At 45.7% G+C, this 17,552-nt stretch overlaps 1 protein-coding gene across 7 annotated transcripts in view; it reads right to left on the bottom strand.

The window, feature by feature from the left end:
* Nucleotides 1–17,552, bottom strand: part of SMC1B (structural maintenance of chromosomes 1B) — a 78,910-nt gene that overhangs the window by 14,903 nt on the left and 46,455 nt on the right. For all 7 annotated transcript variants that reach the window (XM_065570090.1, XM_065570074.1, XM_065570056.1 and 4 more), the window contains 5 exons: nt 15,277–15,422; nt 13,884–14,037; nt 5,771–5,869; nt 3,640–3,796; nt 2,602–2,756 (listed from right to left, as the gene is read on the bottom strand). In XM_065570090.1, coding sequence (XP_065426162.1) covers nt 2,602–2,756; nt 3,640–3,796; nt 5,771–5,869; nt 13,884–14,037; nt 15,277–15,422 — 711 coding nt within the window. The remainder of the gene's footprint in view (nt 1–2,601; nt 2,757–3,639; nt 3,797–5,770; nt 5,870–13,883; nt 14,038–15,276; nt 15,423–17,552) is intronic.

Here is a 17,552-nt window from a genome sequence, read left to right on the forward strand (position 1 = left end):
GACAATTCCAGACAGGAGACAACTTGTGTCTTCAGATTTTTCTTAATTCTGTCTCTTACAAGCAATGCTGATACCACAGACCCGCCAATAGCTATAGGAGGGGGGGGGGGAAATGAGGGGAACTCCAGAAGGTGGGGGCTAGTCCCTCAGCTATCCAATCAGCTTTGATTTTTCCCCCTACAGCTACAGACAGGCTATGACTCACAATGAGGATCTGTGGACCAGACCTCAAGAGAGAGGAAGTCAGATTTTGTATGCTTCTCCTAGAGCTGCTGTAATGACCAATAAGTTTTCCTTTGATGATTTTACTTGAGAGGGAGACAAGACAGGGATGCCTGCTTTCTCCCTTACTCTGACATTGCTAAGCAATTTACTTGAGTCACTTGCTCTTCAGTCCTTTGAGAGTTTTCAGGCAGACAGTCACTCAGAAGTCAATCTTATATGCAGCTGCTGCTGCTATGACAGCATGTCATCTCTTGAAATATCCACTTCAAATTTAAGACAAACAACTGACCAATTAGGTCAATTTTCAACTTTCAAAATTCATTTTCTTACATTAGAAGTATTATCTATGTAAACCTGATCCTCTATCCTGGCAAGCATTTTCTCCTTTTTCAGTGCAAGTAAAATGGCACCCTCTACCTAGATGTCTCCACTCCAAGTAGGTTTTCCACTCTGTGCTCTTGCAACTTTGTTCAGTGCTTAATAAAATTAAAAATGACCTATTAAGATAGTTCCCTCTTCCCTCTCTGAGTGAAAATTACAATATTCCCTAGATATAGAGAGTTTACAGTAAATGGTGTATTTGTTTCTAACTGGAGGGAGATCTTTGACTTGAAGACAGAGAACATAGCTGTCATCTGCCATGACAGATATCCATGTGTGTTTTAACAGACTTCAAACAGTCTAAAATGAGAGATGCCTTGTATTTCTCTGTCTGATTATACATGTGTCAGCTCTGTTTTATAAAACACTGGCTGGGAGATAAGGAAATTTATACTTTTCTATGTAGTGAAGAGAGGTTTACTTTTCCCGACCCAATTGTCTAATTCCCTTTTTTGAAAGCACATCATCAACTTAAATCCTTTATTCAGAGCCCCTATATGGATTTGGAGAACCTTAAGTAACTTGCGAGGTAAAGTAGCTCTCTCACCAGTGTTACTTGTTTATAATAATTATGTTTCCCCTAAACTTGGCCGGCCCAGCTAAATTATGAAGGTATGCAGGAATTAAATACATTCCTTATGTTTTAGTTCATCCACCAACCTCTGCCATACCTCTAATCTGTCTTGCACTAATTTTTTTTAAACAAATGACAGAGTAAAATCTTGTTAAATGGCTGTAACATTTCTAAAAAAAAAAAAAAAAACCCACACACCACACACAACAGCCATACAAGAGACTGTATAAAGTAAGTCAGAGTCTATATATCATTCCAACTCACTCTCTGTAGTACATCCGTTGCCGGATCTAGACCACGCTGTTTAAAATACAAGAAAGGGATTGCTAACTGCTATGCTACTGGTATAAGTTTGCACAGAGGCTTTCTCCACACGTTATTTTATAACTAACTGTTGAAGTGTGGTTATTCCAGATCTCCCACTCTTAATACTGCTGAGTGATCTCAACTTTAACTCCCTGGCCGCCTTCAATAAGAAGGGGTATGAACTTGGGTTTTATGAGGCCAGAAAGGATATCTTACATGTTGGGCACAGGAAGATATCAGTTATTGCTGTGAAGATCTATGTTGTTAAATCTCCTGTATACAATTAAACTCTCACGTTCTCTTTGAGGGAGAAAAAGCGTGGAAAGTGTGTCTGTGGTATGGAGCAAAACCTGAATTAATTTGCAGAAATACTTAAAAATTTGCTGAACTTTTTGTGCACAAATTGTGTGGGAGATTTCCTATAATTTACTTTGAAAGACTGGTAACATTTTTCTTTTGTAAGTTTCAGAAGTACATGCTGAATGACTGATGAGGAGTTAATACAGAGAAGCAATTGTTCTAGAGTTCTTTATAAATAAATATTCTGATATGAACTGGGTATGTGTAAGAGTGATTTTTTTCCCCATTTATTTAGAGAAGTGTACGGAGTGCTAAAACAAAAATGCTAGGGTCAAGGTATCTAAAATAGTCTTGTTAACTGGTTATATGGATACTTGAATGTTCTGGATGCTTGCTATACCCACCACTAGATCTGTGAACCAATAATATTTATTTTAAAAGCCAAAAATAGTGAATATACTTTACGCATCCTTCATGGTATTCCAGAAGTCTAAAATCAAATAAACAAACTCCCAAAAGAGAGACTGCATTAGTCCATCCCTCCCTTGCACAGAAGAAAGCTGCAGGTAAATGTAGACTGGTAGATGCTATCTTTTCTTCATGTAATTGTGATTCTCCTAATGATCTTTGTCTTCTAGTCAGTTTGCATAAACTTCATGTTCAAGACTGAAACCATCACATATCTTTGGAGAGTAAAAAAAGTGAATTCTACTGTTCTAGTTAATGAAACTTTCACTATTATGATTCCAATTATAATTGAGGGAAAGCAAGCTAGTAAACTTTTTTTAAACCAAGTACTTTAAAACATTACACACCTGAGCACAACTGTTTCTGCAGAGTTTCTTGTAGATCTGATCGATAGCTACTGAAACATGCTCAAAACACTGGCTGAAACGCTCGTATCTTCTTTTTTTCATCTGTTCAAATTCTTGCCTACATATCCTGGCTTCCCTTCTGCTGGTCTCAAAAGCTATGAAAGAATAAATTGAACTAACTTTAGCTTTGCAGAAAGTGCTCAATAATAAGCTTAAAATTAGTTTAATTCTCTTAGTAATCCCTACCTTAGCTAATAAGCATTTTACTAGAGAAATCTGTTTTGCAACATAAACGGAAAACAGCTTCAGTGCATATATGAGCAACATGGCAATGTCCTAAGTTTGCTCCCAGAGCTCAGCTACCGAGACTGAAAACCTAGAAAATTGTTTGGATGTTTCCAGTTTTCCCTACACAAGACCAGACTGATGTGTGAAGAGAAGGAGCTCTGCCTGAGCACAGGTTTTTCAGTTGTATATTTAGATTGGATAAACTCTATAGCAGTTTATAAGGCTATATTTAGGTGTGGCAGTGGTATTCCTTGCCCTCTCAGTAGTGTGCTACTTACAGCATGCCACTAATTTTGCAGTAATGTTGGTGTTTGAGCTCCAGAAAAGATATGGTAACTGGTACATGGATTGCTGCTTCTAAGGAAATTAGCAGAAAATTCTTAGCAAATCAGTCATCTCTGAAATGTAATAAACCTTTTATCAAGGAATATACACTATACCTTGCTTACAAAGATATTTTTGGTGAAGATACAAACAGAATTAATGATGGAACACAAAGTTTTAAAGAAATAATTTGGAATAAGATGCAACATTTTATAAATAAGATTTTTAATATGAAATGGCAGTATAAAAGTGTAACTAAGGAAAAACACAGGGCCTCTAGTAGTAAGTCTCTGACACAAACACAAAGGAAATACTCAAATACGTGAAAGGTGTAAAAAAAAAAAATTGGACCAGTTCCAGCATAATGATTATGCAGGATGGAAAACTTTCACAGAAATGGTTAATAATAAGGAAGATTCATGTTACCATCTACTGATTCTTGGAACTTGTCCTTAGCAGTCTGCAATTTCTCCAGTGCTCTTAGGTTTGGTGCAGCTGTTTTGAATAAAACATTTTCTTTGGATACTATTTGCTGCTGCAGTCGTGTCAGATGAGCCTCAATCTCTTTATCAGACTGTAGGTCCTAAGCAGAAGACAAAAAAAGTCATAAAAGGGGATTACTTGCCAATAGAATCAGCAGGCTCCCGGACAAGAGGATCCTATACAAACTGGTTCACCACAGATGAAAATATATCATGGTCCCTTACATCAGGACACGGTAAGCAAAAATAGCAGCTGAACAGACCTTGGCAATAGTCAGGAATAATCTTAACATTAAAAAAAAAAAGCCCAAGATAATTTAAATTGAAATAAAATGGACAAGAAGCATGGTCAAAGGCCTCTGCCTTGAGAAAACCTTTTAAAACACATTCCATCTGGCAGCATGACACCCCTTAGCAGAGAGGTCTGGTCTCTTAATATTCTGCCTTGACTTCCTTAGACAGGCCAAGACATCCCATCATATAAGGCTTAAGCCAAACCGTTCTGTTATGTGAGTTCTGGGTGATCTACCCTGCCATTCTGCTGCAGAAGAAGAATTTCTGATACCATAAAAGTGCTTTCCTTTGCTCTATTTGAAGAACTAGGTAGGATCTTTAGCCCTCAGAACCAATTCTGATTGTTCCTGAGCATCTTTATAAAAGACCTTTACAAAACAATGACCAACTCCTTTGAGCCTGGTATTTTGAAGCAGACTGGGGTAAGGATTAGCAGCCACATTGCTTGTGCATGGGGAGAATTTTTTAGGAGATGCTCTTCCAACTCACTACTACAGATTCTTGCAGTAGCAGTTGTGGAAAAAATTTTTGGTCCTTTGGGGCAGGGCCTTGCAGGTATTGCAGCTTTGCCTGAGCATATTTCCCTGAGACATAAAACACCCTTTTTGTGCTGATGTACAGTAGGAAATATAGTGGGACAAGAAAAGTATCTTAACTCTTATCATCCACAGATTGGTCATCTTGAACAAGAACTTAAAAAAGACTGAGTGCATATTACACTCAATGATTTAAGCCACTCCACTTAACTATTTACAACTCTTTCATGAAAACTACAGGATGGAGAAAGGGAAAGTCTGATTCTGCAACCTCTCCAGCAGATGAACAGATGATCCAAAGGATTGTTACAGAAGACAGAGTATTTATACCCTTGGTCTATAGCTTTGGCTCTCAACCTTTCCAGACTACTGTACCCCTTTCAGGAGTCTGATTTGTCTTGCGTACCCCCAAGTTTCACCTCGCTTAAAAGCTACTTGGCTTACAAAATCAGATATAAAAGTGAGACAGTATGCTATTACTGAAAAATTGCTTACTTCCTCATTTTTATCATATAATTATAAAATAAATCAATTTGAATATAAATATTGTACTTACATTTCAGTGTATAGTATATAGAGCAGTAGAAACAAATCATTGTCTGTATGAAGTTATAGTTTGTACTGACTTCACTAGTGCTTTTTATGTAGCCTGTTGTAAATCTAGGCAAATATGTAGATGAGTTAAGGTACTCCCTGAAAGACCTCTGTGTACTGCCAGGGGTACATGTACCCCAGTTGAGAACCGCTGGTCTATGGAATGCAAGACTCCGGGGAATTGACACAAGGCCCTTATCTGCCAAACACTACTCTTGAAAGTTCTGTGGCCAGGTATGCGACTTCTATTGCAGGGCCTCATGAACAGTATTTGGTCCTGCCATGCGGGCAGGGGACTGGACTCGATGACCTCTCGAGGTCCCTTCCAGTCCTATAATCTAATCTAATCTAATCTAATCTATGAATGCAGTAGTATGAAGGAAAATTACAATTTCTGTTCTTCCTCCATTAGATTTGCACTTTACAAAAACTTTAAATTATAGAATGTAGTTAAGTGGAATATTCTGATCGATAAAATGCATATAGACTGCTAAAAAGTCAGGATGTCTAACAGGAAATGGCTGCTGTCAAATCTCAAACCTACCAGTTTTCAGTCAAAACATTTGGTTAAGATTATGCTGAAGAATGCATGAAAGCTTCATTCTATAGTACTATAAAGAAAAGAAAAAAAAAGAAAATAAAGGGTCTCACCGTCAGATCATCTGTTAGACTGCTGTAGTCTATCTGAATTGCTCTCTCTCTTTCATAAATATCTGCAGTAGCCTCAGTGCTTTCTGCTTCAGTTCCCAGCTGTAACAGAGATGAAGGGCTTTTCAGTTCAGAAATATAGTGTTCTTTTTAACAACTAAAAAGAACGAAGTCTACACGACATGGAATGAGAGAGAAAAATGGAGCAACTTTTCCTTTTCTAATTTATTTAATACACTTCTGTAATCAAACGTTATGATTTACTAGTTGATTAGGAAGAAGTATTAATAGTTGAAAATGCTGTCTTTCTATGAACTTTGAAGAATCCAACTATTGCAGGTGTGGTGTTAACATGAAAGCAGAAGTGCATTTGTCCAGAGTGCACTTAGAATGGACTAATACCATTTCTGGTCTGTCAGACTGGGCTTTCCAGGGAGTTTTTAAATCCCCCTTCAAAAAAGGCTCCTAGAGATATTAGTCAATAGAAAAAAGACGGTTGCTCACCGTTGTAACTGTTGTTCTTCGAGATGTGTTGCTCATATCCATTCCATTAGGTGTGCGCGCGCCGCGTGCACGATCGTCGGAAGATTTTCTACCCTAGCAACACCGGCGGGTCGGCTGTGGAGCCCCCTAGAGTGGCGCCTTCATGGCGCTGAATATATACCCCAGCCGACCCGGCGCCCCCTCAGTTCCTTCTTGCCGGCTACTCCGACAGTGGGGACGGGGGGCGGGTTTGGAATGGATATGAGCAACACATCTCGAAGAACAACAGTTACAACGGTGAGCAACCGTCTTTTCTTCTTCGAGTGCTTGCTCATATCCATTCCATTAGGTGACTCCCAAGCCCAACTTAGGTGGTGGGGTCGGAGTGAGACATTGCTGTGTGCAAAACCGCTGATCCGAATGCAGCATCGTCCCTGGACTGCTGCACTAGTGCATAGTGAGCTGTAAATGTGTGGACTGATGACCAAACCGCAGCTCTACAAATGTCCTGGATCGGAACTTGCGCCAGGAAAGCAGTCGAGGAAGCTTGGGCCCTCGTGGAGTGAGCGGTGAGGTGCGGTGCTGAGACACCTGCCAGGTCATAGCAAGTCCGGATGCAAGACGTAATCCAGGAGGATAGGCGTTGTGAGGAGACCGGTGAGCCTTTCATTCGGTCGGCCACTGCAACAAAGAGTTGCGTCGTCTTTCTAAAGTGCCTTGTGCGGTCAATATAGAAAGCCAGGGCCCTGCGAACGTCCAGGGAATGCAAACGTTGATCCTGGCGAGTAGCATGCGGTTTAGGATGAAAGACCGGGAGAAATATATCCTGGTTGATATGAAATGGAGAAACCACCTTAGGGAGAAAGGCAGGATGTGGACGAAGCTGCACTTTATCCTTATGGAAAACTGTGTAAGGGGGCTCGGATGTAAGCGCCCTGAGTTCAGAAACGCGCCTTGCTGAGGTGATGGCTACGAGGAAGGCTGTCTTCCAGGATAGGTACAGAAGTGAACAGGTGGCCAGTGGCTCGAATGGAGGACCTGTGAGCTTGGAGAGAACCAGGTTGAGGTCCCACGTCGGAACGGGCTGACGTTGTTGTGGGTACATCCGGTCTAAGCCCTTGAGGAATCTAACGACCATCGGGTTAGAGAATACCGAGGACGCGAGTTCCCCTGGGTGAAAGGCCGATATAGCGGCCAGGTGAACTCTAATTGAAGATATCGCCAACCCCTGCTGTTTTAGGGCGAGGAGATATTCCAAAATGAGAGGAATAGGTGCCTGCAACGGGGACGTGGCTCGTTGTTCGCACCAACAGGAGAACCGCTTCCACTTGGCCAGGTACGTGGTCCGTGTTGAGGGCTTCCTACTGCTCAGCAGAATCTGTTGGACAGAGTGCGAGCATTGCTGCTCTGCCTGGGTGAACCATGGAGCAGCCACGCCGTGAGGTGGAGTGATTGTAGGTCGGGGTGACGCAGCCGGCCGTGGTCCTGAGAGATGAGATCCGGACATAATGGAAGCGGGATCGGTGTCTGAACCGAGAGTTCCAACAGTGTGGTGTACCAATGTTGTCTCGGCCACGCTGGAGCGACCAGAATTACCTGTGCCTGGTCTCTGCGCAATTTGAGCAGTACCTTGTGGACCAGAGGAAACGGAGGAAAGGCATAAAACAGGTGGTCTTTCCAGGGAAGGAGAAACGCATCCGAGAGGGAGCCTGGAGCTCGACCTTGCAGAGAGCAGAACACGTGGCACTTCCTGTTGTCTCGAGATGCAAACAGGTCTATCTGGGGAAACCCCCACTTCTGGAAAACGGAATGTATGATGTCCGGACGGATAGACCACTCGTGCGTCTGAAAGGACCTGCTGAGTCGGTCCGCTAAAGTGTTCTGGACTCCAGGGAGGAACGATGCCGTGAGATGGATTGAGTGGGCGATGCAGAAGTCCCACAGGCGAATGGCCTCTTGGCATAGAATTGACGAACGTGCTCCTCCTTGCTTGTTGATGTAAAACATGGCCGTGGTGTTGTCGATGAGAACTAACACACAGCGGCCACGTAGGAGATTGAGAAATGCCTGGCACGCCAGGCGCACCGCCATCAGTTCCCGAACATTGATGTGCAGGGCTATCTGGGATGCAGTCCACAGGCCCTGGGTATGGTGTTCGTTGAGATGGGCGCCCCAACCCAGAGATGAAGCGTCTGTGACCAGGTGCAGAGAGGGTTGTGGGGCGTGAAATGGCATCCCCTCGCAAACCACATTGCGATCTAGCCACCAGGTGAGGGAGGTCAGGACCGAGTTCGGGACCGTGACCACCATGTTCAGGCTGTCCCGATGTGGGCGGTATATTGATGACACCCAGGTCTGGAGTGGGCGAAGCCGAAGTCTGGCATGCCTGGTTACGTACGTGCAGGAAGCCATGTGACCCAGCAGGGTAAGGCACGACCTCACCGTGGTAGTTGGGAAGGCCTTGAGCCCTTGAATGAGGCTCGTGATGGTGCAAAAGCAGTTGTCTGGCAGGATGGCTTGTGCACGTCTGGAGTCTAGAACTGCGCCAATGAATTCTATTCTCTGGGTAGGTTCTAGAGTGGATTTGTCCTTGTTGAGTAGGATACCCAACTTGTTGAATGTGTGCACTATTATGTGGACGTGAGCTCGAACTTGCTCTTTGGTGCGACCGCGTACCAGCCAGTCGTCTAGGTACGGGAACACCTGTATCCCTTGTCGACGAAGGTACGCTGCCACGACAGCCATACATTTCGTGAACACTCTTGGGGCCGAGGATAGGCCGAAGGGAAGGACTGCAAATTGGTAGTGCACCGTGCTTACCACGAATCGCAGGAAGCGTCTGTGAGGCGGGTAAATTGCAATGTGAAAGTATGCGTCTTTCATGTCGAGGGCGGCGAACCAGTCTCCAGGATCGAGGGAAGGGATAATGGCCCCCAGAGAGACCATGCGGAACTTCAATTTTACTACGAATTTGTTGAGTCCGCGCAAGTCCAAGATGGGTCGCAGACCTCCTTTGGACTTGGGAATGAGGAAGTAACGGGAATAAAATCCCCTGCCCCTTAACTCCACTGGAACCTCCTCTATGGCCCCCATAGCAAGGAGCGTAGAAACTTCCTGTATAAGAAGTTGCTCGTGAGAAGGGTCCCTGAAGAGGGACGGGGAAGGGGGGGAGGAGGGGAGGATTGAAGAAAACTGGATAGCGTATCCCCTGTCCACCGTGCGAAGGACCCAACGGTCCGAAGTTATAAGGGACCAAGCACGGTGGAAATGGGAAAGGCGATCCCGAAAGGAGGGGGCTGGATCCTGGGGGATGACTGGGGCGCCGTCCTCGACCGCACCTTCAAAAGTTCTGCCTGGGGCCTGAAGGTGGTCTAGGTGGCCCCTGGTTCTGACCGGGTTGAGGGCCGGCCCACCTTCTTCTACCACCTCGCCCTCGCCTCCGGGCCGAGTCCTGTCTCTGACGAGGCGGGGGGGGGTAGAAGCGCTGAGGCTGCGGCCTGAATGGCCTGCGCTGAGGGCCCGCAACATGCATCCCCAGGGAACGCATGATTGTCCTGGAGTCCTTGAGGCTCTGCAGGCGAGAGTCCGTCTTTTCTGAAAACAACCCCTGTCCTTCGAAGGGCAGATCCTGCAGGGTTTGCTGCAGTTCCTGAGGCAAACCCGAAACCTGGAGCCAGGAGATCCTCCGCATAGCGATACCTGAGGCCAGGGTTCTCGCAGCAGAGTCCGCTATGTCTAAGGAGGCCTGTAAGGAGGTCCGAGCCACCTTCTTACCCTCCTCTACCAGGGCTCCAAACTCCTCCCTGGACTCTTGGGGAACCAACTCCTTGAACTTCCCCATAGAGTTCCAGGAGTTAAAGTTATAGCGGCTCAAGAGCGCCTGCTGGTTAGCCGCTCTAAGTTGCAGCCCTCCGGCTGAGTAAACTTTACGGCCAAACAAATTGAGGCGCTTAGCCTCCTTCGATTTGGGCGCTGCGGCCTGCTGACCGTGGCGCTCCCTTGCATTCACTGATGCCACCACCAGTGAACACGGCTGGGGGTGGGTATACAAGTGCCCGTAGTCTTTGGACGGAACAAAGTATTTCCTTTCCACCCCTCTCGCTGTGGGTGGGATAGAGGCAGGAGTTTGCCATATCGTAGTTGCATTCGCTTGTATCGTGCGGATCAGGGGTAACGCCACCCTCGATGGGGCATCCGCTGCGAGGATATTCACGATGGGGTCCTGCACCTCCACTATCTCCTCCGCCTGCAGGTCCATATTACGGGCCACCCTACGCAGGAGATCCTGGTGAGCCCGAAGATCTATTGGAGGTGGACCTGTGCACGATGTGCCCGCCACTGCCTCATCCGGAGAGGAAGAGGAAGATGCCTCCGGTGGTACAGGATCCAAGGGAGGGTCCTGGTCTCCCTGCTCCTGGGCCGGAGCATCACCTGCGCTTGGGTCCAGGATGTCAGGTGGTGCGGACACGGAAGCCTCCATGCCCCCTGGCGGAGGCCGAGAGATGGTGGACTCCAGGGCCCTTCTAACGGAGTGGCCCGAGCGAGAGGTCGAAGCTATTGGAGCCCCTTGGGCCTGATGGTACGCCCACGGGGTCCAGAACGACCAGTGAGATGGGCCCTGAGCAGGGTCCTCTGTTATCTCCTGCCAATGGCCCAAGTCCTGTTCCTCGGCTTGCCCCTGAGGGGGGTATGCCGATCTCGATAGGTCCTCGGAGGAGCGAGACACCGATCTCGATGGCCATGGCGGTGCCGAGAGCGTCGAGACGAATCCCGTGGGCTGCGGTGCCGCACGGTGCCGGTCCGGAGATGATCTATCTCTACGCGGTGCCGGCGATCGGTGCCGGGACCGCGACCGGTGCCGATGACCTCGCCGGTGCCGGGAGTCGGATCTGGACCTCGACGATGACCTAGAGTAGGCCCGGTGCCGGGAGCGGCCTCTCGACGTCGAGCGTCGATCGTGGCGGTGCCGAGAACTACGTCTCGACGTTGATCGGTGCCGACGATCATAGCGGTGCCGAGACGTAGAGCGGTGCCGCGACGAAGATCTTGGCCGCGAGTACGACCGGTGCCGAGGTGATATTCGGCGCCGGGACTGCGAGCGGCGTGGGGACCTGCTTCAGGACCTGGACCGGTGCCGTGGTTCCAGCCCTTGCGATGGAGGGCGCATCAAGGCAGGTTTCCCCCTAGACTGGACCGGGCGCGTCAACGGTGCCGTCGGTGCCGGTGGTTGAGGCGGTGCCGGCTCCGTGAGAGCTATTAAGTCTCTCGCCGCCGCGAAGGTCTCTGGAGTCGACGGGAGGCACTGTATCACCGCCGGTCTCGGTGGAGACGCTATCTGCACCGGACTCAACGGCCTCGGCGCCGGAGTCGACGGTGCTGGAGGCACCTGTTTCCGGTGCTCCACAGGCGGACGCGGCTCTACCCCCGGCACTGGGGGAGCCGGCGTCTTCGGCACGGAGGTCCCCGTCTTATGGGCTTTTTTATGCCCCGGGGATAATGACCGGCGCCGAGGCACTTGTTGTGCTTGCGGTGCCAACGAGGTCCGGTGCCGGGGGGGCTTGTCCAACTCCACTCGCGTGGTCGGCATGGCCGGTGCCGCCGGAGCACTGCGCACCGAGGTGCTAGGTGCCGGGGCCTGACTCGTTGATGGGGCGTCCGGACTAAGTGCCGCCTCCATAAGGAGTTGCCGGAGCCGAAAGTCCCGCTCCTTCTTGGTCCTTGGTCTGAAGGCCTTACAGATCTTGCACTTATCTGTTTGATGGGACTCTCCCAGGCACTTCAGACAGGAGTCGTGCGGGTCGCTCGTGGGCATAGGCTTAGCGCAGGAGGCGCACTGCTTGAAGCCGGGAGCGTTGGGCATGAGCCCGGCCCCGCGGCCGGGGGAGAAAGGGGGAGACGACCCCCTTAATCCCCTGAACTACTATAACAACTAGAACAAATGAACAATTTTTAAAACTATTTAACTATTTAACTATAAACAACTAGAACTATCTAAGCTAGGGAGAGTGGAGAACAGCTATGCCGCGCTCCACAGTTCCAACGACCGTCAGGGGCGGTAAGAAGGAACTGAGGGGGCGCCGGGTCGGCTGGGGTATATATTCAGCGCCATGAAGGCGCCACTCTAGGGGGCTCCACAGCCGACCCGCCGGTGTTGCTAGGGTAGAAAATCTTCCGACGATCGTGCACGCGGCGCGCGCACACCTAATGGAATGGATATGAGCAAGCACTCGAAGAAGAACATCCCTTCCAGCCAATTGTTAGAAAAAATAAACAAATCTCCCTTTCCTTTTAGGCTGCTGGCAATGAGCACAAGCATACTGCCTCCTACTCACTGCAAGCCCAGGTCAACAATTACTACTCTTGCTCTGTCCCAGTCTCTCACATGCTGCTTCCATCCTCCTCAGTGTCAGTACCCCAGAACCACTTTCCCTCCCATATTCCACACATCAGTGACACATTCCTACTTCCCCTCCAAGTTCTCCACCTTGTTCCTACTCCATGACAGCCACAGCCCCCTCTCACCCTATGCCATCTCCTTTCTGCTGATCTAGACACTCCAGGAGTACCCTCCAATCCCCTTTCTCTCCACTGAATGCCCCTGTCCCCTTGTTCTTCCTTCCTCCTCTCCCATCCATTGCTGCCTATCCTCACCGGGAGGAGCTTTCCCAAGACTGGATTCAGGGAACTTCCTTGCAAACTTCCTTTCTCCCTCTCACACTTTTTCCACTGAGACAAAGGATAAAGGCAAAGAGTTTTTACTCTTCACAGCAGTCGGGGGTGGGGTGGGGTGGGGTGGGAGCGGAGGCAATCCTGCTGACACGGCCACCTGGCAAGGGAGAGGGACAGTTTGCTGGTGGGGGGGGAAGAGGGGGAAAAGGAAACCAAGTAGCTTTGCAAACTGGCATGGAGTCTCACCATCACTTGGTTTGGAAGCCCTCTCAAAAACAGAGAGCAGGGAGCTGCCACTGCAGGATAAGCTTGCCCTCCAATCCCCTGACCCAGCCTCCCCTCAATGGTAATTTTTTTTGGAACGGCGGAGGGCCCCAAGTTTCAGATTTTGCTCTAGACTCCCAAAAACCTCCGAGTGGCCCTGCCTGCTGTGAAAGTCAGGAGGGAGGACTTGAAACTGTCATAAGTATTCCTAAGAGTATATTCCGTCTCTAATTTATTTGACTTATGTCTATAGCTGTTGGAGGAAGGAGGCTCAGATTTAGAGAATATTCATATTTAGGGTGGGGGGAAATGTCAGAATATCATCTAAGGAGGAGTCCTCAATAGAAAATCATCCAAATCTGAATTTCATCCTATCTAATCTGGGTTTTACATTTTTTGCAGTAATAGTTTTGTCTTTATGCATCCTCTTAAATGTTTATTTGCAATGTTGATAGTGGCAATGCCTTTGTATTATGAAGTTTTTATACATTTTCAATAAGATGTTGCCAATGTGGGTGGGTGTAAAAATGTTGCGATAGCCCTTTCTACTGGCTGCATAAAGATGGATTTGGCCAGTGCCTATATTATTATTTTACATTATTATATAACCAGGGCAGTCAGCCATTAGGAAAAAACATTTTACTTCAGCAATATATGTTTTCTGCTATAGTACATATTTCATAAGTATTTTCTATAGTACCTCTACTTCACTGATTTCATCCAGTGATCCCAATAAGAGAGAAATTCTCAAGTCTTGGACCTTGCATTCAAGAAGCATATTATGTCTCTCTAATCTTTTCTGTTCCAGAGAGGTTTCAATAGATATAGCTTCCTTTTGTAACTTACCCATTTCCCTGCAACCATACAAAGGTATGAATCTGTTAAACACTGGCATTATTAAAATTATGTAACTATCAGGCAAGCACTAATAGAAACAAGAAAGATTTTTCTACTGTAGTCTACATTATCCATTAAAAGGTAAGTACTTGGTCCTAGTAATGATCTGAAGTACTATATAATGCATTAGAACCAAGAAGGAATTAAAGTTAAGCAGACCAGTAAAGTCATTTTTCAAACATGGATTCTTTTACCAATACCAGAGGGGTGGAAAATAACAGTCTTGATATATCATCACAGTTAACAGTTTCAAGCTTTCATAATTTAGCACACTTACTACATCAACTATACTCTCTATCCTACCAGCCCATACTTCTGCTCATGAAGATTTCTTCCCTTCAAACCACGAACAGACATAGTATCTTCTCCTAGCATTTATTCTACTTGAAATACAATTCAAAATCACCTAATCAATTTACTGTAAAAATATAAGTGGCTAAATAGAATAATAATCCTAATAGTTGGCAGTTAACAACTATTTATCATAATTATTGTTATACAATACATTCTGTTAGATGGGTATCAAACTTATGAATTCTTATAACTTTTTTATGAATAAAGTATACTGTGAGAAATATTTCACAAATTTTCTTAGCTAACACACACGTTTATCCCCAAAAAGGGCAATGAATCACTGGATTGAACAATGGCTGATAATCAATATCTGGCTAATAATGACCATATATTGATTCAGTTGGAGGTGCTAAAAGAGAATATATGCACACAGATTAAGCAGGATTGGGGAAGACAAGATAGACTAGACTAAACTAAAGGAGGAACCGTTCCCAGAGAAGAGGATTTAGCAGCAGAAGCAGGACAAGAAAGCGGTCTAAAATTAGTATTTCCCTCAAGATATGCAATACCTGACAGGCACTGAGTGTAGCACTGTGCACGCAGAAAAATCACCCTAAAATGTTAATCAAAAATTCAAGGTTTAACTATTTCTAACTATGAGAGACCAGCATGAGACCTAATCGGGGGTGGGCATATTATCCCACATTTACCCACTACGGGTTCTTACACCTTCCTTTGTAGCATGCTGGCCACTGCTGGAGACTGGATCACTGGACTACACTGACCTCAGGTCTGATCCAATATGACAACTGACTTCCCACAAAAGGTTCAAGCTTCTAAAGTGCTGACCTCTTATGAAATTACTAAACTAATTATTATACCTAAGTACAGTTAGTAGTTACCTATTAAGGGTTAATAATTTCTTCCTTGATTCCTCAACTTCATTTTGGGCTTTTGTCACCTCAGTTTTGAGAGTTATTAATTTATCCTTAAGATGCTGTTGTTCCTCCATTATTTCATTCACCATTAGTAGACATTCTTCCTCAGCCTGCATAAAAATAATTCCATATTTTTAATGTTATATTTTATTTTAAAAGCCTAATACGCCATTATATAGCAAGAGGGAATCAAGGTTTAAAATCTTTATACCATATTACATTGGTAAAACAAACTAGCTGTCAGTTTCTTTATAAAGCTATTCATGCTGTGAAACTATTGCACTTGAAAATACTCAGCTACATAGATTCCTATATATCCAATGAGCTATTCATGGTACACCTCTACCCCAATATAACGCTGTCCTCGGAAGCCAAAAAATCTTATCGCGTTATAGGTGAAACCGCATTATATCGAACTTGTTTTGATCCGCCGGAGTGCGCAGCACCGCCCCCCCGGAGCACTGCTTTACTGTGTTATATTCGAATCCATGTTATATCGGGTCGCGTTCTATCAGTGTAGAGGTGTACTTTCTTAAACATACACCCAAAAGAATTTTACTGAGAGCATATATAGTCTTAATCTCAAAGGATTATCCTAATACATAGTAAAGACCAATAAACTATCATCCAATAGTTTTGTACAGATTGAAACCACGTTATGTCTTAAAAGCATTTCTACTTATTGTGTATAGCAAATGAAAATTTAAAGAAATTAAAATGTATAAAAGTTACAACACATCTATAATAATTGTATAAAATAATAATAAATGGATAAAGGTTAAACACATCTATATATTTGTCTATGTCAGGGAGGAGGTCAAGAAGGACACCTCTAGTATCACATGCGAGACATCCAGCCACCAGGTAAGTGCTCACAAGATATGGGGTGGTACCATGACCAATGTGCTCAAATAATGCTTAGCTGGGCAGTACCCCACTGTACTGGGCACAGAAGGAATCTGGCAAGCAGCGTCACGTAGGGACACACCTACATGCGTCCTACTGGTCCCAGGCATGTGTGAGTTATCATGCACAAGTTACTGAAGGGCTCTACATCTGTCTTCTGGCAGGTATGCTCACTCTGACCAAGAGCTGAGTATAAATTCTATGCACCTCGAAAGTGTGAGAGACTATTTTTCATAATTCACTAGGAGCTCTAATTAGGAGAGCAAGGAGATGATTCAATGTAGGGCTGTCTTGGTCTCCATCCTGGGACCTGACCCTGATCAGCCTATCATCTAGGTATGGCTAGACATGAAGTCCCTATTTCCTTAGATATCTCACTACCACTGCCAGGCAATCTGTGAATACACTCATTGCCATGGACAGACCATAGGGTAGGACTCTGTATAGATAATGCTTGGGTCCCTCTATAAATCTGAAGGACTTTCTATGAGCCAGGGAGATGGCAATAGGGAAGTATGGATATTGCAAGTTGAAAGTCATAAATCAGTCTTAACCTCAAAGTGATGCACGCAAGCATTACCATCCTGAATCTGAGACAGCATATGTATCTGTTGAGCCTCCTCAGGTGTAAGATAGGACCAAAAAACCTTTTTCTTTTTTGGAATAGGAAAATACAGAGAATAGACTTTCTTCCCCTGTATTCCTGAGGCAACTCCTCTTTTGCTACTAGCCAGAGTTACAAGGACAATTCTGTCTGTGAAAGGCTCTCATGAGAAGGGTCTCTGAAGAGGGATGAGGAAGAAGACAGGAAGAGGGTAGGGAGAAGAATTGGATGGTATAGGCATGTGGCAACATCTAGCACCCATTTGTTAGTGGTGATGTCCAACCATGCCTGGTGGGATGAGGTGAGGCTGGTGCTCAAGAGATTGCTCAGTTGATTGGTGTCGGTGCAGCTTTCAACCAAACTATCAAATTTGGCAACGCATGAATGCAGCGCTGTGCGTGGCTGGTGTCGAGGAGAGTTATCACCCTCTCCTGTACTTTTATAGATTTTTAGACTGATTGGGATATGGAAATGTTTGTTGCCTATCCTGGTGTTGTGATTGACGATGGTACACTGGAGGTATACAGATTCCTGGGGACCTCCACATCTCCTTTGGAGTCCTTTAGCGAGTACAGGGTGCTGTTTTCTCACTAAATAATTCTGATCCTTCAAATGGTAAATCCTCAGTTATAGCTTGCACGTCATGACGAATGCCTAAAGCCAGAATGCTATTTACAGGATAACAGAGGTGGCCATGGACCAGCCTGTGGTATCTGCCACATCCAATGCA

This window comes from Chrysemys picta, chromosome 1 (assembly GCF_011386835.1).
Source record: "Chrysemys picta bellii isolate R12L10 chromosome 1, ASM1138683v2, whole genome shotgun sequence".
Classification (NCBI taxonomy): Eukaryota; Metazoa; Chordata; order Testudines; family Emydidae; genus Chrysemys; species Chrysemys picta.